The sequence below is a fragment of the Rhinatrema bivittatum genome, chromosome 15 (genome assembly GCF_901001135.1).
Source record: "Rhinatrema bivittatum chromosome 15, aRhiBiv1.1, whole genome shotgun sequence".
Classification (NCBI taxonomy): Eukaryota; Metazoa; Chordata; class Amphibia; order Gymnophiona; family Rhinatrematidae; genus Rhinatrema; species Rhinatrema bivittatum.
This window is the reverse complement of record NC_042629.1, coordinates 37,551,305-37,578,370: the sequence shown is the minus strand read 5'-3', so window position 1 is coordinate 37,578,370 and position 27,066 is coordinate 37,551,305. Positions and strand designations below refer to the sequence as shown.

The window sequence follows — 27,066 nt, the reverse complement described above, 5'->3', positions numbered from 1 at the left end:
CCCCGGATTTTATAAGATATGCGCGTATCTTATAAAATCTGGTGTACTTTTGTTCGCGCCAGTGGCGCGAACAAAAGTACCGGCGCGCATATTGTTTTAAAATCCGCCCCATAGTGTGTAGTGTGTTATGCATGGGTGCATTGCCTGTGAGGTGTGTCACAAATGAAAAAAAAAGGTTGAGAACCACTGTTGTATACTGCAGCCCCCAATGCACAACCCTGCATTTTTTCAGCTTTAAATCTTAGCTGCCACACTATACCTTTCCTCAATTTTCACTATATCCCTCCTCATGATTCCCATAGTTAGTATCAGCCACAAAAACAAACTTTCCCATTAACTCTTCTGCAATATTATTTATGAAAATGTTAGACAGATGAGGATGGATCCCTGTGGCACACCACTTGTTCACCCCCCTTTCCTCAGAGTGAATGCCGTTGACCACTACCCCTCTGTCCTCCCACTCAAAACCTAGGGCATTCAGTTTGTTTATATGTTGCCTATACAAAATTGTGTCAAAGGCCTTGCTGTAGGAGTCATAAAAAGTATTAAAATAGAATTATAAAAAAAATTCCAACCATGTAAAAGAAGTTGTTCCACACAGAACCAATGCAGCCTTCTTTCTAGAACGCATATAACCATATGAACACCTCTGTCAGGATCCTCTTGAACTCCCCCCCCCCCCCGACATTTACTGAAAATTTAGTGTGGATAGGACAGGGAAAAGACACACGTGCATGTCAAAACTAGACTTGAAAGACAAAAATGGACGCAAAGATAATGAACGCAGCAATAATTTCGTGGTTTCTTTCTCTCTGCCAGGTTTGGCTCCTGGGAAACTGTCAAGGTTTAGAAAACAGGAAGAGTAACCTATGTTTACATCAATGCTATAGCAACAAGCAGGTTTCTTCACCCTACCCTGAAGGTAGCAGGCCAAAAGTTACAGCAACATGATATATTACAGTTCATCTTAGTAAAGCTTGAAGAATGGTCTAGAGTCTGCCAGCTAAGGTTTAATGCTAAAAAAAATACAGGATCATGCATTTGGGTTGCAAAAACCCAAGGGAGCAGTACAGTATTAAGAGTGAAGTTCTTCTGTGCATAAAACAGCAGTGGAGTCTAGGAGTGATCTTAAGCCGGCCAAACAGGAAATATGGCAACAGAAAAAGCCAGAAGGATTCTTGGGTGCATACAGAGAGGAACAATCAGTAGGAAAAAGGTGAAGATATTGGCTCAACGTACACCTCTAGTGTACGTTTTATCCTTCCAAACTTGTAAAGCGTTGTGAGGGCGAAACCGAATGACAGTATATAAAACTCGCTAAATAAATAAATAAAATAAATAAATAGTGAAACTTCATTTGGAGTACTGTACATATTTCTCGACAATACCTTCAAAAGAATACAAACTGAATAAGAGTCGGTCCAGTGGGCAGTTTTATACTAGTCAATGGTATTCATCATAAATATTTCTGTATGTTAAATAAATCAATCAATCAATCATATAGGGGCCAGATTTAAAGATGTAAACAACTATTACATAGAAACATAGAAATGACGGCAGAAGAAGACCAAACGATCCATCCAGTCTGCCCAGCAAGCTTTCCCACTTTTTTTTTTCATACTTTTCTGTTACTCTTGTCCCTTTAAATATTTTTTTTGGTTCTATTTCCCTTCCACCCCCGCCATCGTAGATAGCAGTGCTGGAGCTGCATCTAAGTGAAGTATCTAGCTAATTGGTTTGGGGTAGTAACCACCGTAATTACTGTGTAGGAATGGAAGAAAATGGGAAATATGATAAGAGAAATATAAATATTTCCAAGGAATAAATGCAAAGCAGGCAGGCCTCTTTCAATGGAACTGAGACTCTGGAATGGGGCTCATAGAAAAAGTGAAAGGGGGTATGCTTAGCGCCAAGTTTAATATTTCAGCATTTATAGGCTAAACCAGAGAATGGGGAAGGGGAGAGACCTCTGGAGATTAGGGATGAGCATGCATTTGTTTAGATTAGGTCATATTAATTTTTTTAGTGCACACTAAATCGAAATTAGTGTGCACTAAAGGTTAGTGTGCACCAAAATGAAACCAATCAAAAAATTGCATAAAATGGTGGGAAAAAAGAAAATACAAATATTTTGGCAGAACATCCTTACTGACAACTGGAGATGGCAGCGTGGAAGGGGAAGCAGGTGGCCAGAGTGACATTGCAGCACCGCTTCTGTGTGGGTACACATCCTTAAAGCACATGGGAGCAGAATCCTCTTGGGTTCGGGTATTTGTCACCTTCAAAAGTTGGCACCCTATGCAGAAACCTTTGTTTAAATCAGGGCCTGGCTATACTTGGATATAATCTTAGAAAGAAAAAAAATTACTGAAAGGATGGGGACATATGGAACAGCCTGTGGAGAAAAAGACAGTAGTGGAATTCAAAAGGGCATGGAACAAGCACAGAGGCTCTCTGAGGACTATAAAGCTGAGCAAGAGGTTATGGATGGGCAGTAGGATCTTTATCTTCTGACATGTTCACTGTTTCTGTGAAATGAGGAAAAGTCTGGGTGCAGAACATTATAAACTCGTTGGCACCGTACAGTTGTGGGTGTCAACAGTGGGACTCCAACTACCAGGCCTGCATGAAATTAACCGTATTTAATGAAGAGTAAAGTCCTCAAACTCTAGTGAGTTTTATACCTTGTGCGCACTAATTTCACGTAATTAGATGGCTTGTTGGCGCTGAATGTGAAGGAATGCACTTCGTTCAGGTCTCCGCCTCGTGTAAGGCCTTCCTGGGGACTCCCGCTGCCAGAAAGCAACAGCAGCCTTTCATCCTCTCCCAGCCTCGTCTTACCTTTTTACGCTGGAGCCCGGGCTCAGCAGCGGGGTTACATTCCAACAGCGACTGCTCTGCGTCCCCTACCCCAGGCATCTCCGCCCCGCCCCGAAACCCACCAGCTGGCAGCGGTTCCGCGAGCACGCCCCCAGCACGTGCTACTCAACCGCGGCAACCCGAGGCTCGCCGCCGGGGTCTCCGCGCAAGCGCAGAAACCGACCAGCCTCCTAGCCCCGCCCCTCATTTAGCGGGACGAAACGGAGCGCATGCGCGTCTGCGACCTGTGCCTGTTATTCGTCCCAGCTGGGGGAGTGACTGATGTGCGCATGCGTATTTCCTTCTGCACTTCTTTCCCCCCCTACGTTTGTAAACTAACCCACGTGCAGCACAGATCTGAGGCGTTCTTCCTTAAAATGGGTCTGCGGCTTATTTATGAAACAGAGAGGAAAGGTGCTGAGCTGTGGCCAGGTATTCTGGCAAGGGACAAGTGTAAGTAAACAAGTAAACTTTTTTTTTTCAGTTGTAACCTATATTCAGTATTTGAGGGACAGATGTGCTGAGATGGATAACCCTGGATATTAATCTTGCTTTTAAATGAACCCAGTTGAATATAAATTAATGCCGTTGAGATACACGGCCCAAACATTTGACTTATTTATATTGAATTTGGATATCATAAATTCCTGAAGGGTTGGCAGCCTTCCAACACTGAAAGGGCATCTGTGCACTCTTAATGGTCTAATGCAATAAGATACGTGTTAAAACGGGCGCTCAATGACGAGCACAATGACTTAATACCAGCTCCAGGGCTGGAGTTAAATTTGCCACATTAAAAAGTGTGCGTTGGGCACCCAGAGATTTACTGCATCAGGGGGTAATAGCTAATAGCCTCATCTACATGGAATTTACATGTGATGAGCACTATCAGCTATGCAGTTGTTTGGGCGTGCGTTTTGGATGCGCTAATCCCCTTATTACATCTGGTGCTAGTCAAGCGCATCCAAAACGCACAGCCATCTGCACGCTAACCTGTGTGCCAGGCTGGGCGCATTTGATTGCATCCGCATGTAAAAATGAAAATTATGGGCAACAGAGCCATAGCGTGGTTATGGCCAATATGGCCACGGCCATAGGCGCCCCTACTAAAAGGTGCCAAGAAGAACAGTGCGGCTAGCTGCCGGTGGATCCTCAGCAAAAGAAAAGCATTGCTGCCCCATCGAAATTGACGGCGTGGTCGGTGCATCCTTATCAAGTGAAAAAGCAGCGCGGCCCCACTGCCAAACCTGCTGATTCTGGTGGGGCCGCACTGCTTTTCCACTTACTAAGGCGGCGCTTACCACATCCACAATTTTGGTGGGGCTGCACTACTAAGGAAGATTGCGCTCTCGGAAGTAGTCCAATGCCCCATGGCCAGAAGTCATTACCTTGGCCACGGGGGCTGAAGTAGGAGATTGCTGCTGCCTGCTATGTCAAGGAGGAAGTGAGTGAGAGAGAGAGCATGTGTGTGGGAAAGTGAGAGAAAGCATGTGTGCATGTGTGTGGGAGATTGAGAGAACATGTGTGCTAGTGTGTGGGAGAGTGAGAGCATATGTGTGGGAGAGTGAGAGCACGTGTGCTTGTCTGTGAGAGAGAGAGCATGTGTGCATATGTGTGGGAGAGAGAGCATGTATGTGGGAGAATGAGAGAGAGCATGTGTGCTTGTGTGTGGGAGAGAGAAAGCATGGGTGCTTGTGTGTGGGAAAGTGAGAGAGAATGTGTGCATGTGTGTGGGAGAGTCAGAGAGAGCATGTGTGCTTGTGAGTGGGGGAGAGCACGTGTGCTGTGTGGGGGAGAGAGAGAGCGAAAGAGCATGTGTATTTGAATGTGGGGGAGTGGCAGAGAGCATGTGTGTTTATGAGAGGGAGCGTGTGTGTGCACAACTACCCCAGTTACTCTGCCTGCTAATCCATGACAATTTCAGGGCATCTGGAAATCAAATGTTTGGAAGATTTTTATATGAATTTATAAATATTGAATGTTATTTGTTGTGTCCGTCGGTTCCCGCAGCCCTCTCTCTGCCCTCCTTACCTCTTTGGCGCCTCCCTCCTTACCTCTTTGGCGCCTCCCTCTTCGCCCATGGGAAGATTGGCTGCCGCGGCGTCCTTCTGCCGAAGTCTTCCGGCGTCCCCGGACCGGCTAGACGCTGCAACCCGCCATGTTTGCTGGAGGCTTAGGGGCGTGCGCGCGGCGCGGTTCCAACTGAAGTACTGGCAATGGCGCGAACCTCAGGGGTGTCCCCCTGAGATGACGTCACCCGCGACGGATATATAAGTTCTTAGAATTTGCTAACACATCGAGTTAGCAAGGAATGGAATGGAATCGCTTCGGATTCCAAGCTACTCTGCCTCTTCGGATTTACCAGGGGTACCCACTCCTCGGGGGCCTTGCTCTCTCCTTTGTTTTTCAGGTGACAGTCTGGAACTGGTACTCGCTCCTCGAGGACCCTCGTTCCCAGACTTGCTCTGTATTCTCTTCTGCCTGGAAGTCATCGCTGCCTACTACATCTGTGAGTTACCATCGCTCTCTCGGAGCTTTCTCTGGAACCAGGTACTTGTTGAGGGCCTATACATTCCAGCTCCTGGGCTTCTATGAGACACTGTGTGAGTGTTACCATCAGGTTCGGTACATGAACTCTGCATACCCTGCCTACTCACTATATTTCAGTTTCTCTACAGCTCAGCCTCCAGGGATTGCATCGCTGTTACAGTATCTGAGGGACTACAATCCAGCCGGGCATTCCAGCTCACTACTGCCACCTCTGGTGGTTCAGTATACTGTCTAATAAAAGAACTAGTGTGTGTCTGTCTCCATACTCTGAGCCTGACCGGTGGTCCCTCTCGGGATCTTCCCTGAGCAAGTGGTCATCTGCCACCGGTCCAATGATCCACCCACTACTCTCCTAAATAAACAACATTATTCTATTCATTGTTTAGAATTATTCTTTTTATTGGTATGGTTTTACTAATTTTGTTTTATGGAGAATGGTAATGTTTTTTTACCTTGTTGCAGTGCATACAGAATTTGGCTTGTTAAAGTTTCCAGTTCAGTTTTTGTCTGTACATTTCTATTTATACTGTATGGTCTCTATTCTGTATTTGAGGATCTATCAGTGTTTTGCATGTGTGACTGAAGTGAGTTATTCCATTAGTGTGTAATTTCTGTGTAGGGATATATGGCAGCTTGGCTTGTTCTGTTTTCTTAATAGGGGTTGTATTACTATTTTAGGCCTGGTGTAATATTTGTGTACTAACTTTCATAGGTAGAGTTGTTGCTGTTTGAGTGCTGGCAGTTCGTGCTGTTTTTATAAAGAAATTCTTTTTCCTCATGGCTGTGAGGGTCATGCCCATGCTCAAGATGCATTACAGTAGGCCTAATACCACAGGGGTTCCAAGCGCCTCTTGCTTTTTTACAGGGTTTTCTGGTTGGCACCTCAGCGGTGCATGTAAATATAATATACATATTGTGATACTTTTACCTCAGAAGACTTGCTTTGAATGTTCTCTTTCATGTAAAATCTGTATTATAAATGCATAGTTTTTAATTGTGTGTGAGGTGGGGGCTGCAAGGCTGTAACGTTTTCCTAGGGCCTCTAATACCCTTGCACTGGCCATAGGCATCACTGTACAAACATTGAACAGAGTCTCCCAACTCAAGGTGTCATATGTTGTGTAAAGAGGACGGCACAGATTTTCACTTGGCCTTAGGAGCTAAATTGCTTAGTTACAGCTCTGGTGGGCAATATCTCTCTAGTGTCCCTCATTTTTTATAAAATCAGTGTCACATTGTATGAAGCAGAGCAAACAAGAGTCCCCAATTAGGAAACTGCTAGAACATCACTGTCTATGGGATGCTGATGCACAGACATAAGGGAAAAGGCACAGGACGGCTTCTATGGCCAAGTCCTAAAGGAAATGAAGAAAGCGTGCATGGGGGTAACTTGCTGGTGCGGCAGTTATTACCCTTAGCAGAAGGCATGGAAATGACTACCCTTAACCAATGAGCCTGAATGCTTTTAATGCAACTGAAACCTTGCTCCCCATTTTGAAGGCAGGGAGAAAAGGGGAATTGGATTCAGACAACAACCAAGAGGGTCCTGACTTCTACAGTGTGGGGCACTGATGCACAGGCATAAGGGGAAAAAGCACAGGACGGCTTCTACAGTGAGGGGCACTGATACACAGGCATAAGGGGAAAAAGCACAGGACGGCTTCTACAGTGTGGGGCACTGATGCACAGGCATAAGGGGAAAAAGCACAGGACGACTTCTACAGCCAAGTCCATAAGCAAAGCTTGTCAAGCAGCCCTGAGTTTTCAAGGAAGCTCATCACCCAGTAAAAAATGTTGCTAGTAGCAAGTTTTATGGGGATAACAGCATGGAGCAACAGTTACTGCCCTTAAGGGAAACCTGGGGGTAACCTGTATGGCTTGGCAGATACTACCTTAAGAAGCTTGCCAGCAGACTGGCTGGACCATTTGGTCTTTTGCTGCTGTTATTACTGTGTCTCTATTCAATAGTTTGTGAACCCTTCTGCCTCTACACTACCACTTACTGTTAGTTACACTTTGCTGTCCGGGAGCTGGAATGGAGGCCTCCTTGAAGGCTTACGTCTTCAGCACTAGCACCTGGCAGCCCTGACCACCCCCAGCTCCCTTCAGTCAGCACAGCGTTCCACTGCTCGGAAGTCCTAGTTGGTTCACAGATCTTCCTTTTATTGGCGTTGATGGACAAGCATTTAAGTTCCTTGTAATGATGACACAGTGCAGCCAGTAAGTCATTAGCATGTCTGACTTGCTATGATATTTCACGGGTGCTGAAAGCAAGCAATATTGCAGTCTTCATGAAAAGAGCACGCCACTTTCTCTATAATGAGCAATGCTTAAAAGGTAAGTAGTAGCTACCCAATCTCATATAATTTGCAAATTTCACTTTATAGGAGGTACTCCTTGTTTCTTTTTATTATTTAAATAGCTTCCCTTTAATCGCTCTGTGTAATCCCAAGAGCAAAGGCCCAGTGCGGCCGGGTGTGCATACCATGCATGCACACATAGCGGTACACCCGAGGGGAGGCAGGCCAGCGGCAACAGGAGAGGCCACCAGGCCACCGGCGGAGTTCAACCCGTCGACGGCTAAAGGAAGAAAGAGACCGCCAGCAGGATGAGCTCTGCTGGTGGCCTCTCTACTTCAGCCGCCAGTGGCCTCTCCTTCCTCGCTGCCGACAGATCTGGGGCCAGTGGAAGCAGTAGGCAGCCGCTTAGAGAGGCGGTGACGGCATGGCCACTCCTCCTTTTCACCCGCCCGGCCGGAAGTGCTGGGTCCGAGTGTGCGGGAAGAAGCAGCAGAAAGAGTGGCCGCATGCCCCGCTGGGCCATCGCAGGCATCAACAGCATCAGCTCTGCCCGTGCGGCGTTTGAGCATAGGAGGAGGAGCGGCAGCAACAGCGGCCAACTCTGGCGCAGGAAGCAGAGCAGCAGCAGCCCCCGAGGCCTCAATAAAGAGGAAGAGTCCCAGCTGCCAAGGGGGTTGAAGGAGGAGGCAGCCGCTGTGCTTCTGGCGGGGAGGGGGCAGGAAGTGAGTGAGAGTGCACATGTGTGTGTCTAGGTGTTGGAGCTTATCTGTGAGAGCATGTGTGTGTCAATGTGAGAGAGAGCATTTATGTGTGTGTGTGTGTGTGTCAATGTGAGAGAGAGCATGTGTGTGTGTCTGTGGCACCAGCGGCAAGGAAGAAGAGAAGCCGCAGCCTGCCAGCAGCTGAAGAAGGAGAGAGGCTGGCGGCGGAGCTCAACCCGCTGGCTGAAGAAGAAGAGAGGCTGCCGGCAGCTGAAGGAGACCTGTGTTTTTGTGTGCCCGTCCATAACTTCCGCTTCCCCCCAAGCAGGAAGGCCATTGGGCCATGGTGGAGGTCATCCCACCACGGCTCGATGACAGTAGGAGGCGCTGTATGTATATGAATGAGCTTGTATGTGTGTGTGAATGAGAGCCAGCATGTGTGTCTGTATGAGAGCTATGTGTTTGTGTCTGTATGAGAGCCTGTGTTTGTGTATCTGTGTGAGCACATATGTGTGTCTGTGTATGAGTCTAAGTGTGTGTGTGTCTGTGACAGCCTTTGTGTCTGTATGAGCACATATGTGTATATGTGTCTGTCTGTGACATCCTATGTGTCTGTCTGAGCATATGTGGGTGTGAAAGCCTATGTGTCTGTAAGAGCTTGTGTATCTGTGTACCTGTCATAGCCTATGTGTTTCATATAGACTCTGACAGGCACACCCAAACACATATACATAATATATCTGTGAGGGAGAAGGAGCCCATGTATATGAGAGATAGAATGTGTGAGAGAAAGAATGTGTTATTGTGCATGTGGTGAGAGGGAAGATAAAAATTGTCCAGCCCCTACCTCCCCCAAGCCACGATGATCCCAGGGTGACTGAGCAGATTTTTAAATCCTTATTAGTTTTAATTATTGGGTGTAATGTGATGTTTCTGCTCTTTTGAAATATTTACTTTTTTGGGAGGGGGGAAATAGAACATTTTTTAATTATTGGATTTTTTTATTCATCAGATGTTTTGAAATATTTTATTGGTGTTTTGGAAATTTTGGATACTCTTATTCATTAACTGGTTTGAAATATTTATTCTTTTTATGAATATGATTTTACTATTATGATTGATATTTTATATTTCCTGATTTTATTATTTATTGTTTTTATGAAGAATGGTAATAATGTTCCTGTTTTTTCCATTGTTGCTCTGCATGTAGAGACTGGCTTGTTATGGGTTCCAGTTCATTTCTTCTCAGCAAGTTTCTGTTTATACTTTCTGATCTCTTCATTCTGTATTTGGTGAGGGTCTGTCTGTGTTCTACATATATGACGAAGGTAAGGGGGTGGGGGCGTGTCAGTTTTTTTAAATATAGATTGCAGGAGGGAGCTGGGCTTTATCTGATGGGCCGGGACAGAGACTGAATGAATTGGGGGGTGGGGGGGGGGCAGTAATTGCTCGCACAGGGCAGCAAAAAGCCTAGCACCGGCCCTGCAAGAGCACCCATCTCACCGAAGACACTACAGAGCCTGCTAGGAATTGACCTATGCAGTGAAACATATATAGCATGTTGGTAAAAATAAACTTGTTCCATAGCAGCATGTGGCATGATTTGTGGGAATCATTGCAAGCTAGCTGCTCCCAGGAGAGCTAAGGAGCTGCACGGGAGCAGAATTTCCCAAACGTCTTTGCAAAAGTTTCTATAAAATGTAGGGTAAGGATCATTAATTATCAGATGATATTCTCTGCCCTTCGTTTTCAGTTTTTATTTTATCGTTCCTGGAAATTTCAGTGTTATAAGCAAAGGAAAAAAAATCAGTGGAAAAATGACTTTGTTATTGAAAAAACATTGGAAAGGTCATTTTTCTCCTGGTTTTTGTTTTGTTATAACATTGGTATTCCCAGGGAAAATAAAATAAAAACTGAAAATGGAGATCCCTAACTCTGTTATTATGTTAAATCAGCTGAATGCCAGCAGCATCTGGGGTTTTTTTTATTATTATTATTATTATTATTATTATTAATCTTTGCCCTTTCCAACACAGAAAAAGATGGGTGCAAATATCGGAAAGACGGTAAGTGACATAAAAAGGGGCTGATCTAAGCCGAGTGAGTGGTAATGCCAATCCTTGAGGCCTCAGTCCTGGCTACCATCCATTCGTGCATCTTTCATGTACCTTCATAGTTCAGTTATCTTAAAAAATACAAAATGCAAATCTGTTTAAAATGGAAGTACATCTTACATTTACTCAGCTCCTGCTGGGATCAAAGCAGGCTGGGTATTCAGCCCACAAATCTTAAGGGGGTCTCCTTAGGGTCTTTGTATGTCAGTGGGAAGCACTGGCTTTCTGCTCGCTAATCCAGCCCCTGCCCTCCTTGTCCTGAGGTGAGGATGAGGGGCATGGAGGAGGTGGGGGAGAGGAGAGGATGAAAGAAATCATTGCAGGATGAGAAAGGCATCGACTGGGGGGGGGGGGGTAAGGAAGGGTTTGGGAAGCAAAGAGAGATAATTTTTGGGAGGAAATTAGAAGGGGCTGGGAATAAAATGGGGTGGGCAGTGTTTGTGCGAGAGATGCCTGGTGTATGGATGATTGTGCGTATGCCAGATTTGGGGGGGGGGGGAGTAAGCAGGAGCAGGGCAAGCTCCAGGCACTTCCACTCTTCCCTTCCCCCCCAATCGCAATTTGGACCATCCCTCTCCTGATCTCGGATTCTGACCCTGTTTCCTGGAATCTCCCTTCCTTTCTGCCCCTCCCTCCTTCTCCCCTATATTCCCCGTTATCTTTCTTCCTCTGCCTCAGTTTTCCCCATCTCCCTCTCCTTTTCCCATTCCTGCCCTCTCATCCTCTTTTTCTCTTGTCGCCATCCCTGAGATCTCCTCCCTGCACTGATACTTGAGCTCTCTTTTCCTCACCCAGTAAAAAACAAAATAAATTATACTGACAAAGTAAGGTTGGAAAACTAATTTTACAATGTAATGCAAAAGATGGTAATGTTTGCCACTGTACTTCAGCATTGACTAATATTTGCCACGGAATCTACCCCTGACTTGTCGCAGGAAACTGGGGAGAGGGGGCTGTACCTTAGACTTTCTGCTCCCTGTTTACCTTAACTCTCCGGGGCGGGAAGGCAGTGGCACCAGCAGTACTTGAGGGTGGCAAAACCTCCATCTGTACCCTGAGTATGTGCAATGGCTAGGGCAGGGCTAGGAAACACTGTTCCTCAAGAGCCATGCACAGGTCACGTTTTTCAGGATATCCACAAGATACATTTGCATGCAGCGGAGGCAGTGCATGCAGATCTATCTCATGCCTATTCCTTGTGGATATCCTGAAAACCAGACCTGTGTGCAGGACACAGAATTGCCTGCTCCTGGGCTAGGGTCTTTTAATAACTTATAAAGGGAAGCTTAAATAGCGGCATGCACAGACGTAAATGGAGAAAGCATTTATTGGGTCCTACAGTTGGACTAAAACCTGTGGCACAGCAACTTGCAACTCAGCAGCGGCGGCGAGGTGAAGCATTTTGTGCGAGAAGTAGAAAAGAGACAGTGGAGGAAGGAAAAGGAAAAAGAAATCAAGGTCTCTGGACGAAAGTTTGCAGGGCAAGACCCCTAATGTATGTAGGTAAACCTGTCGTACAAGGATTGGACTCTCAAGTCCCTTCAAGATCTCCGGGAGGTACAGTCTGCAGCCGTAATTTTAATGACCGGATTTAAGTTTCAGGCAAACTCAGGGCAAAATAAGCCTAAAAAGGATGGAAACATTCTGCATATGAGTTTGCACCGTGTTGAAAGCGCGCATCTTTTGCCCTGGGATTTAATTTCCTGCAGCTTCAGGAAGAAAACGAAAACCACCTGAAAACAAAAATTACACAGGCAAAAACTTCTGCAAAAAGCACTGCGGGATGTTTGCCCCAAAATGCCAAATTTCAGAACTGGGCCAAAGAGTAATGTTTTCTGTACAACATTTTTCCTTGCACTGGGTTGTTGAATTTTTTTCCTCTGGACTTTTTTTCCCTTCCAAAAGTTGCAGGGAACTGAAATCCCTGGACAAAAGAGATACTACAGTTTCAAATGTGTCCAAGTTATCCTGTAGGCATTTTTTTTCTCCTGGTTTTAAATCTGCCCCTAAATTTTGCCCCACTTAGTAAAGCACCGTCATCTCCATCCCTTTTTACAGTTCTCCTAGTGTTTGAATTCTATTTTTTTTAATAAGAAGTATTTTCCTGTTCTACATGGCAACTTGTTAAAGAAAAGAACAAGGGCCTTATTCCAAATGGACTTTTCCTCATTCTGTGCCTGCAGAAAATCTTTTTTATTTAATTTTTTTTTTTTTTTTTTTTAATAAGGCCCTAAATCTTTAAATAAAGGAAGAAAACCTAGTGGCAGTCTCTTTGAAACAAGATCTCCATTGGAATCTTAAAACAAAAGAGTTGTCAGGAGTCTTCTCTGGCAGCTGGGTCCTCTCTCCTACGCCAGTTATTCTGTGGCGAGCATCCAGATAACGAGCGCAGCGCCATGGCCTCGAAACTGTAAACCTCAGCAGGTGCGGAGCTCCCCCCCCTCAGAATGAGAGAGCTCCCATGTTGCAGCGAGACCCTCTTCAATCGGGTCCAGTTCAGCGGGAAGGGGGAATATCCTCCCTGGACTAGCATGAAGCGGCCTGCTTTGAAGTTTTACGGCCCTGCGATGCCGCTGCTGTGGTATTCTCTGCTGCTAGGTAAGCCGGCAGTCAGATATTGTACTCTAGTGTGGTTCTTCTAAGCCACTTTTGGTTTTCTTGGCTTGGGACGAAAAGTAGTTCTAGTGTAACCTCCCTGAAGGTTCGGAAGGATCTGTAGGAATCGTGCTTTGTGCGTAAGAGAAAATTCAAGGCTTTTGATAATTGATTTGATAATGGGATTTTCTTTTCCAGATGGATAAGTGTTTGCTTTTCAGCAGCGAAGCTCACCAGTAATAAGAGACCGGACTGCTGAATGATTTGTTTTTTCTCTGCAGATGCAAACCAGAAAGCCGCCCTTAACAAAGCTCTAATTTTAGTGTTGCTTTCAGGTGTAATGTGCTGCCCATTACGGACAGACACATATGTCTTACAGATATCCTTTGCCAGTCTCTGAGCTCTCTGAAACCAGCCTGCAGGATTGCGTGCGCTGTACGTGCAAACGGGCACTCCAGTTCTCCTGGGTGCTGAGTTCATTTGTGGCTTGGTTTGCAAATGTTGGAATGTAAACCTCCTACGGCACTGATTTACTTAAACTGTCGTAGATCCCGGTCAGTCAGCAGGATCCAAACATCTAGCTGGTAGAAAAACTGTAACTAGCAGCTTACTTTATAAGTAGGGATCAGGACCTCCCCTGGGGAAAAACAACCAAGGTTGTGCAGTGGGGCAACTTTCCTCTGCTATCATCCACCCGGGTCCTGGGCACCATTTGCATTCCTAATGGGCTTTCTGGTATTCTGCTCCCTCTTTTTTTTGCACCCTAAGGATGAGACTCTTATCATGTGTCTACCCTGGTCATAGCAGGAAAAGACTTTTAGCAAATTTTCTGGCTTTTAGCGAGTCGTGTGATTTGCCTTCTAGAGATATCTGTGAGCGTTTCTGAGGAAAAAAGTCAGAAAGGGGGCAATTCAGCAAAGAACCGGCGGACCTGGTGGCCAGTTTTAAAAGAGAACCTATGTACATAGGTTTCTTTGCAGATCTGCTTGCTCGGGTACCCTGCAGACTGTGTACCTGTGAGCAGAGGAACTGGGGAGAAAACAAGCCCAATGCAGAACTGGAAATGCCGTTTTGTGAACTTTACTCCCCCAAGCTAAACACGAAGCCCCCCACTCTTAATGCGACTAGGAATGCATGCACCGTGAACCCCTCTTTAGCTGCTCTTAGGAGGGTAGACAAGCGAATCCAGGCAAACGGCTTTGAACATCGCCATCAGCATGTGTCTTTACCGGCCGTAAACCCCTCCCCCCCCAGCTAATGCCTGATCGAACCCTTTTTGGCAGCTGCGTATCGAGTGAGCCATCTTACCCTGAAATATTGAAAAGGGCTTCTCGTTGCTGCTGGAAGCATCCATGGTTGTGCTAACAAACAGCAGAGTGGTGATGTTGGCAGGCAGGGCCCTCTCACTTAACAGAGGTGATCATGGACTCACTCAGCGTAAAATGAGAATACCCCAGCAGCAGCAAAATCCCTCTTGCAAGGCAAACTAGATCACAGTCTATGTGGGTTTAAAATATATTCGCCAGCCACTAGACAACTAGCAGCAATTCATTTTGGGGCTGGATGTTCCTCTTTAATTAACTTAAAACAGCACTGCAGGGGTACAATACAGTCCCTGCCCTCAAGGTGCCAGAAGCAGGGAAGTACTATAAGTAGCATAAGGGTCACGTTAGCCACACGGCCACATAAGAAAGCATCTGCTTGAATTACTGGCTGTGCAGTATAACTTCAGAATAGTTAGCCTACAGTACAGCTTTTACTTATTGCTAATTTATAGGATAACAGGATCCCGTCTCGCCTCTAGAATCTAATCTTATTGCTATTTGTTTTGGGGGTTTGTTGTCATATGGGGAATTTCTTCTTTTCATCCAGGCTCATTCGGAACCCATGTTGAGGTGCTGGTGCCATGAGCTTTCATCTGCAACTACAAACTCGCCCGCCCACTTTTCCTAACCCGGTCATTGGGACAATGGCTCTGAGGCCAGGAGCTGTGCAATCGAGGGTCCTAGATTCGGTGGGTAGGTGTCACCGTTGCAGAATGACCCATGACCCTTCGCCCTCCCCCCCCCCCCCCCAGCAGTGGCTGCGAATGCTGCCTCCGCAGCATCTCCAGGCCTTGGCCGATCCCATAGAGCAGACCTCTGAGCCGCTGGGCCGGCCTGCGTAGTTATTGTGTCTTGTAACCCAGTGATGGACTGGTGAACTGAGGTCACGGATGCCCACATTTACTTGTTCTTGGTTTCCATTTCTACTGGCATTCATATAAGTCCTCCAGGTAGAGGGAAATACCCCACAATAACTGAATGCAGTCTGCTTCAAAGTGTCACAAAAGGCAGAATATAAATACAAAATTATTGTATTATTATAAGCCAACTGCTGGAGCAACTTATAAGCAGTTACCGGCGTCCTGAGAAGGGGTTTTCGCCCCTGGTGCATTTAAACTTGGATTTATTTGTGGAACGGAGCAAAGATGTGGAGACATTCGGGTAGGGAGAAGAGCAGCTGTCCAAAGCGGTTATGGATTTAGTTTTGCATTTAGCAGGGCTGGGGGTGAAAATGCATTGGGCACCATTCAAGGAAATGACGGCGAGGAAAAGAATGACCTTAAATCCTGTGTTGTGTTTTGAAGTGGTATCTGGTTACCTCCAGCCCGGTTTGGCATTTTAACTAGAGTATAATCCTCTTGTGTCTCGGCTTGGGGTGCGCACAGCTGCTGCACGGTCCACGTGGATGCCTGATGCTATGTTTGTACTTGGAATCTCTTGCTGGACGCCTGCTAAATATAGGCCCAGGGCTAGGGCTGCTGTTCCTCTCTGCTGTTCCCTTGCAGGGATCAGTATTGTTCCATTTTTTTTTTTTTTTTTGGTCTTTTAGCCGAGATCCAAGGGCTGGGTCTAGGCTGGGAGCTGAGCACAGCACCCTCGAGGCCTTTTGGCTGTGAATGGGGCAGAGTCAGTGTCAGGCATTACTGGGGCTCAGGGCAGAAACTAAAGAGTGGGTTTGTTGCCCTGCAGCTCGGCCTCAGTCATGTCACTCGGCTTTGCCAAGGGGCTCCTTCTGGTGCTGGGATCCCCCAAACCCTTGTCCTGCTTGCCACCCTCTCCCCCAATACCCTGGACTGAGAACCTGTACACCCAACACCTTTGGCGTCACGCTGATGTTATGACTATTGCCAAAGCAGGATTAATCCCATCGATAGATAGATAACCGTTACTGTGCAGAAAATGTAGGTCATTGTTCTCTGGAACTTATTGTCCATATTTTTCAGAGTTTGGGAAGGCAGTGGGGAGGAGGAGCATAGGGTGCCACAGAGCCCCTGCGAGCATGCGAAGGATCAGTTAATCTTGTTCAGAGCTCCTGAACACTGCAGCCTGGGTGACTGTTGTCGTCAGAATGATCTGGCAAAACTGGGCTGCATTATTGTTGGATGAGTAAACTGGTGATCCTGTGTCCTGCCATAAATGAACACCAAACCAAAGACAGCACTGACGCAAAAAAGTAAAGGATCAACAACAATAATAAATAAATAAATAAATAAATAAAAGCCAAATCCCCCAAAATAAAATGTTTCCTAGTAGGATAGAAGTGGGAAACTATAAAAAGAGACAGCTCCAGAGCTGTCAAACACAAGAGCAAGTAATCACGGACCGTCGCTTTTTAAGTGCACAGACTTGTGTAGCACTGAATGTGATGCAGAGCCCTGAGGCTTGTGCAGCCTCTGCCCTGTCAGCAGTGCAGATGGTTTGCAGATCAGGCTAAGTAAGCAGAGACGCATGAGCAGCATGCTCAGCTCGGGATTACATGATGCTTAGACAAGTTTACAGCTCCGTCTGTAACAGTATACCTTTGATTTATAACGCACTGATTAACTAGCGCTGTCCTTATAACTCATTGTAAGTGTCAGGTGCCCAGGGGTTTGCCTTGCCTTACAACAGGACTCGATGATGCCTAATTGATGAGAGGATAGACTCGGAACATTAAGGAGCCAATATTCAAAGTGGTCTAGGCACCTAACTACACTTAAGCAACTACATCTCAGGGGACGAATGCCCCTCTTCACTGAGTGACTAAATTTAAGTGCTCAGTTTCACTAGGGATTACAAATACTACTATGCCTTGGGATGTAAATCCAAAACCAGGACTGGCTCACAAAATCGCTTTCGTGAGACCAGGGGAATGTTTCAGCTGTGAAATTGGAAGACGGCAATTTCCTCTTTGTATCCTGGTGCAAGGTTCCAGTGGGAAACAGTAGATTTTAGAATTACTTAAAAAAAAAAACCCTTCCTACAGTCTTGTCAGGGGAAAGGACCGGTGGACTTGCAACCGCTAAGAAAGAAAGGGCTGGAGTCCTGGTTTCAAAGCTAACTGGCAAGCTGGAAGCAAGCAGGACCAAGGGCCTTAGGAGTCCAAGAATGGAATTTGGCAACTATGCTCCCTGGTTAACCAGACTGGCCAAAGCCAAGTTAAAAAGCATTTGCTGGGAACTAGGAATATGTTCCCAGGAAACAGAAGGCTACCAAAGCTCTCTAATGAAGTGAAATCTGTCATGTCATGTTATAAGTTCCCTGGAATAAACTTTTCTAAAAAGTAAAAGTAACATAGAAATGACGGCAGAAAAGGACCAAACGGTCCATCCAGTCTGCCCAGCAAGCTTATGGTAGCATCTGCCGTGCCATGCAGGTTACCCCCATGCTTATCAGTTTCCCAGACCACCAAAGTCAGGGCTCTTGGTTGCTGTTTGAGTCCAATTCCCCGTTACCTCTTGCCATTGAAGCAGAGAGCAATGTTGGAGTTACATCAAAAGTGGCAAGCTTATTAGATAAGGGTAGTAACAGATGCATCATCAAGTTACCCCCATGTTTATTTGTTTTCCTAGACCAGTGATGGCTAACCTATGACACGCGTGTCAGAGGTGACACGCCGAGCCGTTTTTGCTGACACGCGTAGCGTTTCGGGACTATCGATTTTTATTTTTTTTTTATCGGCTATGCCGAGCCTTTTTTTTTTTTTCGGCTGCGCCAACCCTTTAAAATTAGTTTTTTAGTTTTTTAGTATCCCTCCAGCCCCCCCCCCAATGCCCCAGGGTGCAGGGAGGCGCATGCGGCGCAGCGACAGGCAGATAGGCAGGGCCGTGGTGAGGCTCACTTCACCACAGCCCAAAGAAAAAGATCGTGTTGAACGCGCTGATGCTCCTCCTCCTTCCTGCCTGTGCAGCCCCGGAAGTAAACGTTGCCGGAGCCGCGTGGGCAGGAAGGAGGTGAAGCATCAGTGCGTGCAGAAGAGGAGCATCGCTTGCACTTACGGGCCGCCGTGAATCTCAAATCGCAGCGGCCCGAGAAGAGGAAGAAGCCCGGTAGCAGGGCCGCTGCAGAGCCCATCCTGCGCGACCCGCGAAGAGGAGGTCCAGAGGTGAGAGAGAGGCTGAGGGTCTGTGTGTGTGTGTGTGTGCGCGCGTGTATGACATGAGTTGAGAGATTGTGTGTGAGAGTGAGGACCTGAATGTTTGCAGAGACTGCATGTGCTTGAGCAAGACAGCATGTGGGAGTGAGAGAGAGCCTGTGTGTGTGAGTCAGACAGCATGTGCCAGTGAGAGCCTGTGTGTGTGTGAGAGAGAGAAATGCATGTGAGAATGAGAACCTGACTGTATGTTTGAGGGAAGAAGATGGAGAGAAAAGAAACAGAAAAAAAGACAATATAAAAGGAATTGGCAAAAAAAAAAAATAAGAAAGGGAAGGTGGAAAAAATAAGAAAGGGAAGGTGGGAAAAAAAAAAAAAGCCTGTGACCAATCAATTAGAAAACTAAGATCAGACAGCAAAGGTTAAAAAGAATATATATATTTTTAGTGATTGGCACATGTAATCTTTGGGAATGTGCAAGAATAGTAACATCCCCAATAGTCATGTGGCAGCAGTGACAGTGGCAGCAGAGGAATGAGAGAGGTTCCGAGGTTGCTGGCAAAAGAGAGGGGGGTCTGCCTTTAGTGTGTGCATGTGTATGAATGGGACTCTGCCTGGGGGTGTATGTGTGTGAATGCATAGGTGCCTGCCTGGGGGTCTGTGTGTGTGAGAATGAATTGGTGCCTGCCTGGGGGTCTGTGTGTGTGAGATTGAATTGGTGCCTGCCTGGAGGATGGAGCGGGAGTGGTGTGAAAATGAATGGGAGCCTGTCTGGGTGTGTGTGTTTGTGTGTATGTGAGGGAGCCAGTGAGTGTGAGAGCATGAGTGTGAATGAGAAAATCCAGGGGAGTAAGAGTTTGTGTGGGAGGGGGGTGGGGGGTGGAGGGGGAGAGAGTGTTTTAATTGAAGATTTAGCCGACGAAATTCAGCAACAAAAAAGTCACTAAGCAGGCAAGGTAAAGAATTATTTGTTTTTGCTTTATTAATAAATACAGTACATATATTAAAATTATAACTTGTTATTAATTAGAGCTACAAATATCACAATTATGGATTTTTCTAGAAGTGACACACCACCCGAGTTATGCTCGGTTTTTTAATGAATTTTGACACACTGAGCTCAAAAGGTTGGCCATCACTGTCCTAGACCATAAAATTCAATGTCTTTGTTGGTTGCTGTCTGAATCTAATTCCTCTTTTCCCCTTGCCATTGAAGCAGAGAGCAATGATGGAGTTACATCAACCGTATGAAGGCTTATTGTTTAAAGGTAGTAACTGCCACACCAGCAAGTTACCCCCATGCACTCTTTTTTTCCTCATTCCCATCCTTTAGCCTTTAGGGATCCACATTGTTTATCCCATGCCCCTTTGAAATCTTTCACTGTTTTGGTCTCCACCACCTCCTTCAGAAGGGCATTCCAGGCATCCACCACCCTTTCCGGGAAGAAATATTTCCTGACACTGGTTCTGAGTTGTCCTCCCTGGAGTTTCATTATGTGACCTCTAGTTCTACTGATTTCTTTCCAACGGAAAAGGTTTGTTGTTGATTGTGCATCATTAAAACCTTTCAGGTATCTGAAGATCAGTATCATATCTCTCTTACACCTCCCCTCCTCCAGTGTATACATACTTAGGACTTTCAGCCTCTCCTCATAAGTCCTACAGCAGCAAAGCTTTCCTCCTAATGGTGCTTCCAGCTTCAGTTCCAGTTCTAGCTCCAGTTTCTGCTTCAAGCTTCAGCTTTTGCTCTAAGTACCACCTCCAGTCCTAGCTCCAGCTTTGGACCCTAAGTGCCAGCTCCAGCACCAGCATAATGTGCCTCCTCTCCTTGCAACAACGAAACTCCTATCCATGACGACTGGTGTGGCTAGGGTACCTGACAGTTCACTGGGAAACATTCTATCTTCAGCATTGATATGGAAGGCCTAAGTCCTGCAGAGCTAGTAGAAACCCTACAGGGGCAAGTCTCCACAGTAACCATGGAAAACGAGATGTTACGGTAGCAAAGTGGCCTTCAGCTAAAGCCAAAAACGATGTTTTCCAGTGGAATGTGGTCCTAGTTTTGGCAAACAGACCCATCATAACATAGTAAATATTGGCAGAAAAAGATCCCAAAAGTCCATCCAATCTGCCCAGCAAGTTTGTTTTTTTTAAATTTAAGGGTAGTAACTGTAATTCTGGGCCGTCCGCAGTGTAGCTGCCACAGTCAGCCTCACTCACCAGGCACTCCCAACGCCAACAGCTAGTCTCTTTCACCAGGTGCCCCCGACGCTAATGCAGCATGGCCCCCTAGGCGCGCAGACTCTTCTTCTGGGTTCCATGGCGGGAAACATTAAGAACATTAGAACATAAGATATTGGCATGCTGGGTCAGACCAAGGGTCCATCAAGCCCAGCATCCTGTTTCCAACAGAGGCCAAACTAGGCCACAATAACTGATTAATAGCTTGATTAATAGCCGTTAACGGCTATTAATCAAGTTTACTTAGGGAATAGCTACTGCTATTAATTGCATCAGTAGCATGGGATCTTCTTGGTGTTTGGGTAATTGCCAGGTTACTTCTGGACTCCTCTCCCGGGGGATGCTGGGAGCAGTATGCAGATGAGCCTGCTGGTGGTCCTCTACTGCAAAGGGTGCGGGGCCTCTGGAAGCTGGGGCTGTGGACGTCAATCCCTGGATCGCTTGTGGTGACTTCTGGACTCCTCTCCCGGGGGATGCTGGGAGCAGTATGCAGATGAGCCTTCCGGTCCTCCTCTACTGCCTTGCTGCAGCGCCGTTACATGATATCACCACTGGGGGGGATTTAAGCTCCAGCTGTGCCCCCCTCAGATGCCTTCGCAACAGGCCTCCTGCGGTCAGCATTGCTAGTGTCTCAGCATTCCTGCCCATTCCTGATTCCTCGCCCGTGGGTCCAGCCTGGTTCCTGTTTGTCCTTGCTCCTGGATCCTTTGCCTGCCTTCTGTTTCCTGCCTTTCTCTTCATTTGTGTTCTCCCCTTGTTACGGGTAGTAAGACCTGAATGCTTCACTGACAGGCAGGAACTGTTTAGAGGTTTCGTGAATCAGTATCATTTGTGCATCACTTGTTATTATAAACTGGCTGGTAGGGCAAGAAACTTAGGAAGTTGCAGAATACAAGATTTGTAATACATTAATAAATAGATAAGTGAGGGGCAGAGAGGGTGGGATTGAGGATCACTGACACAGACTCAAAATTGAATAAATCTCGTCAGAAATAAGGTCAGTCTTATATGTAAATACAAGCGCAAGGGATCATGTTTTAATGAATGGTTTCCACACCAAACTCTTTGTTTTTAGTCTGGGATTAGAGTTTAGTTTGTGGGCATGCAGTCCTGGCATCTGCATTTCAAATTATACACGTGCTTGTGTAAACCCCAGTTAAAAAAAAAAATCACTTCATAAATCATAGAGGCTTTCAGAAGGTACATTAAAGTAAGCTGCAGTGAACTATGTTGACACCAAAGTGAAGCATTTTATAGTCTTATTGACAGTTTGGATTACAGAGAAATCTGAGGAGGTGGAATCTTTATTCCAAAGTAACTGACAGATTCAATGAGAGTTTTCTAGCAATTTAATCAACTTAAATTTGATTGTTGTTATCTTTAGTTTTGGATCTCTTACCAGAGTATGATAATTTTATAACCTTGTACTTTCTTCTCCTCCCCAGCTGCCTGTGTAAGTGCTGAGGATGCAACAAAAAATATCACCATCGCCTCAAACACCACTGGCACAAAGGCTTTGGCAACAGTGCCATCAACGCCGACAACCTGGCAGGCTTTTGTGGTTCAGGAACCAAACCATGAGAAAGCCAAGGAGGGTGAAACAGTCGTGCTGGGTTGCCAGTTTCTCAGTCCACAGGACCCCTCTCTGAATGAGCTGCCGGTGAAGTGGTATAGAAAGGACGACAAGCAGCATGTGGACATCCTGGAGAATAATGTCACTCTTGTGGCCAACAATGCCCGAGTGTCCATCAGCGGGAACTTATCCATAGGGTGTGCTTCTTTGACCATCATCAATGTGACTGTCAGCGATCATGGCATTTATTTCTGCCAGGTGATGCTCCCCAGTGGGGCGGTGGTGACAGGGGATGGTGTGAGTCTCAGGATCAGGAAAGAACAAGGTAATATTTGCTGCACTTATTCAATTTCTTTCCATATTTTCTCATGTCCTTCTACCGTTGTGGCACCTACAGCCAGAAGGAACGTACAGAGAGCTGCTTTGTGCTCTGGCATCTCTGTGTTTTTTATTAGGACTGCCCACATCATCACATTTAAAAAGCTGGTGGCATACATCTACTGTAATAAAGAGCAAAGTTGCCCTGCATCTGCCTCGTTGATATGCTAAGTAAGCTCCGCCCCCCTCTCCCTGTACAGAACTTGAGCCTGCCCCGAAGGAGACACGTTGACAATGGGACATGGCACAGTGCACCCCTCTTCTGCTGACCCCCCTCACCCCTAGCAGAGAAGCTTCATCGGAGGCAGTGGGATGGCGCATTGCTTGCAGCACCCACTCCCATGCCTGATCAACCGCCACTGCATCCCGATGCCCTCACCGTTCATGGCTGGAAAAAGGTGGTGGACCACAGCTTTGCAGAGCCTCGGGCTACGTCCCCTTCCTCTGCTGCCAGGACCTGAATGCCCCACTGTGGGCCTCGTGGCTCGAGTCTCTGCAAGACCACGGTCCACCACTTTTTTCCAGTGGAGGGCGAGTGAGGGGATCATGGTGTAGGAGGGAGTAAATGAGAGTGCGTGAGGTGGGGAGGGTGGGAGATGGTATCAGCACGGGAGCCAATGAGCGTGAGCTGGGGAGAGATGGAAGGAGGAGGGAGGGGGTCATGGGGATGGTGAGTGTCTGGGATCATGGGGGGAAATGACTGGAGGTGAGTGAGAGAATCGCGGGGAGGAGGCATGAACAAGGGAGAATAAGGAGTTTGGGGGGAAGGGATGTTAACCAGGGAGAGTGAGGGGATCAGGTGGGGGGAATGGACAAGGGGCAGTGAGGAGATAGTGAAGGGAAGTAAACAAGGAAGAATGAGGTGATGGTGGACAAGGGCCATGAATACGGGAGGGTAAGGGGACAGGGAACAGTGAATGAGGGGTTTGTGGAGGGGGGGGGTGTAGTGAACCAGGATGAGTACAGGGTTTGGGAGGGGGAGTAAACCAGGGTGATTAAGGGGTTTGTGGGGGAACCAGAGTTCATGGGAGGGAGGGGGATCCAGGATAAGTGAGGGGTTTGTGGGTGTGAGGAGAGAATCAGGATGAGTGAGGGGATCGGGTGGGGGAGGAAGTGAAAGAGAGTGAGGGAATCAAAGGGGGGGGGGGATAAGGGAAAGAGGGGATGGGTGTCTGATTCTACTACCACACGTCTCATTAATGCATTTCCTACACCGCAGTATTTCCCTGTCTATGGACAGGCGTTTACTACTAGTAAAACATAATAACAATATTATAAAGACATTATAATATATCCATTATGTGACAGACACTTTCCTGACAATAGCCTGCTGCAGAATGTCTAGAGAATGTTTTTTTGTTGATAAAGGTATATCTGGTATTATCTAAAGCAGGGATAACCAACTCCAGTCCTCGAGAGCCACAAAAAGGCCAGGTTTTCAGGATATCCACAATGAATGTGCAGGAGGTAGATGTGCATGCACTCCCCCCATTGTATGCAAATCTCTCATGCATATTCATTGTGGATATCCTGAAAACCTGACCTGTTTGTGGCTCTCGAGGACCGGAGTTGGCCACCCCTGATCTATAGGGGACCTTCATTTTCAGTTTTTATGTTATTTTGCCTGGGAATTTATCAGTGTTTGTCATGACAAAATAAAGATCAGTGGAATAAAATGACTCATTTCATCTCATCCTGCTGCACCAGTCCAGTCCTTGACAAATGAGTTATTTCCCCCCACTACCAGCAGATGGAGACAGACAGCACCGTGACATCACTGCCACTACTTAGGAGTGGTGATAAGCAGCGGGAATCCAGTATTTTCTGCCTCCAGCAGATGGTAGGACTGGGTGGTGCAGCAGCATGTCTGATCTGGGATCAGACCCTGGGCCAGGTCACAGGGTGCAGCCAGCAGTGTGAGCCCAAGAAGCCACTCCTGATCCTAGCAGGGGGCTTTAGTTGAGTGTGGCTGGGGGAGCAGCTAATTGAAAAGGAATTTAAAAAAAAAAAAAGGGGGGGAGGATATTTTTCTTCCTGAGAGGAAGTCTGCCTGCTGTCCCCCACACAGCTCGGTCCTCTCCTTTAGAGTTTAAAAAAAAAAACAGAACAGAACGGAGCGTAGGAGAGGGCTGCAGTGAGACCCTGAGAAGACAGCCGACTTTGAGTGAGTCCACTGCAGAAAACTCGTGGTTGGAGGGGAGAGAGGAGTCCTCCAGCCATTTTGGCGCTCTGAGGGTGCTGGAGCCGAGCGGTTTGTTTCTGTGACAGTCGGGGGAAAAGTGCAGCTGGGAGGATGGACAGGCACATCCACGGCTCCCGTCGGTGCGAGGCCTGAGGCGTACTCTAGGTTGTAGCTGAAAAAGGACCTTTTGGTGAGTGTTCACAGACAGATGAGAGCCCCAGAGCCTTTTTGATGGCTGGATTCTGGGGCTCTCCAAGCAGCTGTCACTATGGCCTGCCTGTGGTGGTGGAGCTTTCGTACTTCCCACTCGTTAGGGCCTGGACTGGTGCAGCAGAATGAGATAGAACGAGAAATGTTCTTGCCTGCTAATTTTCCTTTCCATTGGTCCTGCTGCACCAGTCCAGGACCCACCCAGAAGGTGAGACTGCCTCATCTCAGAATCTCGTCCTAATTTGGGACACTGTTAATCTGTTCTTAGGCTATTCGGCCTTAATTGTTCTATTGAATTCCCTTTTTGTTTTCTAGCCTAGGTTAGAGGGGAACTTCTTCTCAATTTCTGGTTTGCATGTAGTTCACTTTTTTTTTATCGATAGGGTCTGCTGCGAAGCTTTGCCAGAAGGTTACTGGATTCCTGCTGCTTAGCACCCCACCCCTAAGTAGTGACAGCGTTGTCAGAGTAAGAAATAGTGTTGTCTACCTCCATCTTCTGGTAGGGGGAAATAACGCACTTGTCAGGGACTGGATTGGTACAGCAGCACTAATGGAAAGGAAAATAGCAGGCAAGAACATTTCTCCTCTTTTTTTTTTTTTTGTACTGATTTTTCTTCTATTTTTATTTGTTAAAATAAGCACTGATAAATTCCTATGGAAAATAAAATAAAAATTGAAAACAAAGGTCCCATAGTTCAGATGAGGTCTCACCAATAACTTATACAAGTCATAGGCGAGTCCTCAAATTTTTGGCGAGGCCTCATCGGGTGTGTTGTGTCTAATTCTGGAGACCGTATCTCCAGGATTTCAACAGAGTAACGTTGTCTCGGGGAAAAAAAAGCTCCCATAATGGTGCAGGACCTGCACCAAAAGCATATGAGATGAGACTTAAGAATCAAAATAACATTTAATATGTATAACCCGAGAGGAGAGGAGAGACGGAGGGGACATGATAGAGACATTCAGATACCTGAATGGCAAGCTTTTGAAAATGCACCCGGCCACTCGCCCCCCCACGGCAAGTTCATTTGGAATGCCAGTGAGCTGGTGGAGTAAAGCCAAAGAACTCCCTGCAGCAGCTGAGCTGGCAGGGGCACATTCCCCTGGCCTCTGACGAGCAGAAGGAGTAGGGACAACCAGTCACAGAGAACACCACCACCCTTTGCTGCTAAGTGAAAACAGCATGGCCGAAGGATGCATCATCCGCCTTGCTCAGGACTTGGGAGACAGCAGCGGGGTCACAGGGAACGCATGTCATCCTTGGCAAGTAAGTCCTGGAGGGATTATTGAAACCCTGCCTCAAAGGTATCAGTAACATACAAGAAGGCAACATTTTTCAGTGGAAAGAAAGTTAAAGAACAAGAAAAGGTAGGTGGATGCAAGGAGCATCTTCTCAGTGGAGGTGGTGGAGCAACAACGGGAACAGAATTCAAGAAAGCCAGGGATAAGCGCAGAAGATCAGAGTCCTGAGTAGTCAAGGGTATTACAAAAGGAAGAAAATTTTATTTTATTTTACATTTCTTATTATCCACTTCCCTGGCTCAAAATAAGAGTCCTCTAGTGTGAAAATCGGGCAGAGTAGATGGGCTTTATGGTCCTTATCTGCCATCTCAGTCTGTGCTTATACCTACTTGCAGCAGTCCTAACTTCAAAATAGTTTTCCCTCAAACTCCATTTTACTTTACAAAGCTTCCCAGACGCTGCCCCTCGCTGTTGGAGAGGCTGTAACAAGCAGGGAGCATATATTCACATGTGGTGGTATCGTCCAGGAGTTCATCAGTTCTGGGGGGATGTTACCCAAGAGATTTCCGACAGCCCCAAGCTCGGGCTGCTGATGCGCTAGGAAGATTCGATAATTCCTAAACCAAAAAGAGCTCTGATCTCTCACTTCTTATTGGCAGCTAAATTCACAATTGCCTCTTTTTGGAAGCGCAACCCCAGTTTGGAACATTAGGGAACAATGTCG

At 46.6% G+C, this 27,066-nt stretch overlaps 2 protein-coding genes across 4 annotated transcripts in view; one reads left to right on the top strand and one right to left on the bottom strand.

The window, feature by feature from the left end:
- The window catches only part of GRAMD1C (GRAM domain containing 1C), a 177,656-nt gene extending 174,616 nt beyond the window's left edge, over positions 1 to 3,040 (bottom strand). The window contains exon 1 of one of the 2 annotated variants that reach the window (XM_029578198.1): positions 2,842 to 3,040. In XM_029578198.1, the coding sequence (XP_029434058.1) occupies positions 2,842 to 2,919 (78 nt within the window). In that variant the 5' untranslated portion in view covers positions 2,920 to 3,040. The other variant, XM_029578199.1, reaches the window with a different exon arrangement.
- A 142-nt stretch (positions 3,041 to 3,182) lies between these two features.
- The window catches only part of LOC115077035, a 32,243-nt gene continuing 8,359 nt past the window's right edge, over positions 3,183 to 27,066 (top strand). Inside the window, exons 1-2 of one of the 2 annotated variants that reach the window (XM_029579185.1) lie at positions 3,183 to 3,312; positions 22,203 to 22,655. In XM_029579185.1, coding sequence (XP_029435045.1) covers positions 3,237 to 3,312; positions 22,203 to 22,655 — 529 coding nt within the window. In that variant the 5' untranslated portion in view covers positions 3,183 to 3,236. Of the gene's footprint in view, positions 3,313 to 12,968; positions 13,123 to 22,202; positions 22,656 to 27,066 lie in introns of those variants that run through there. The other variant, XM_029579184.1, reaches the window with a different exon arrangement.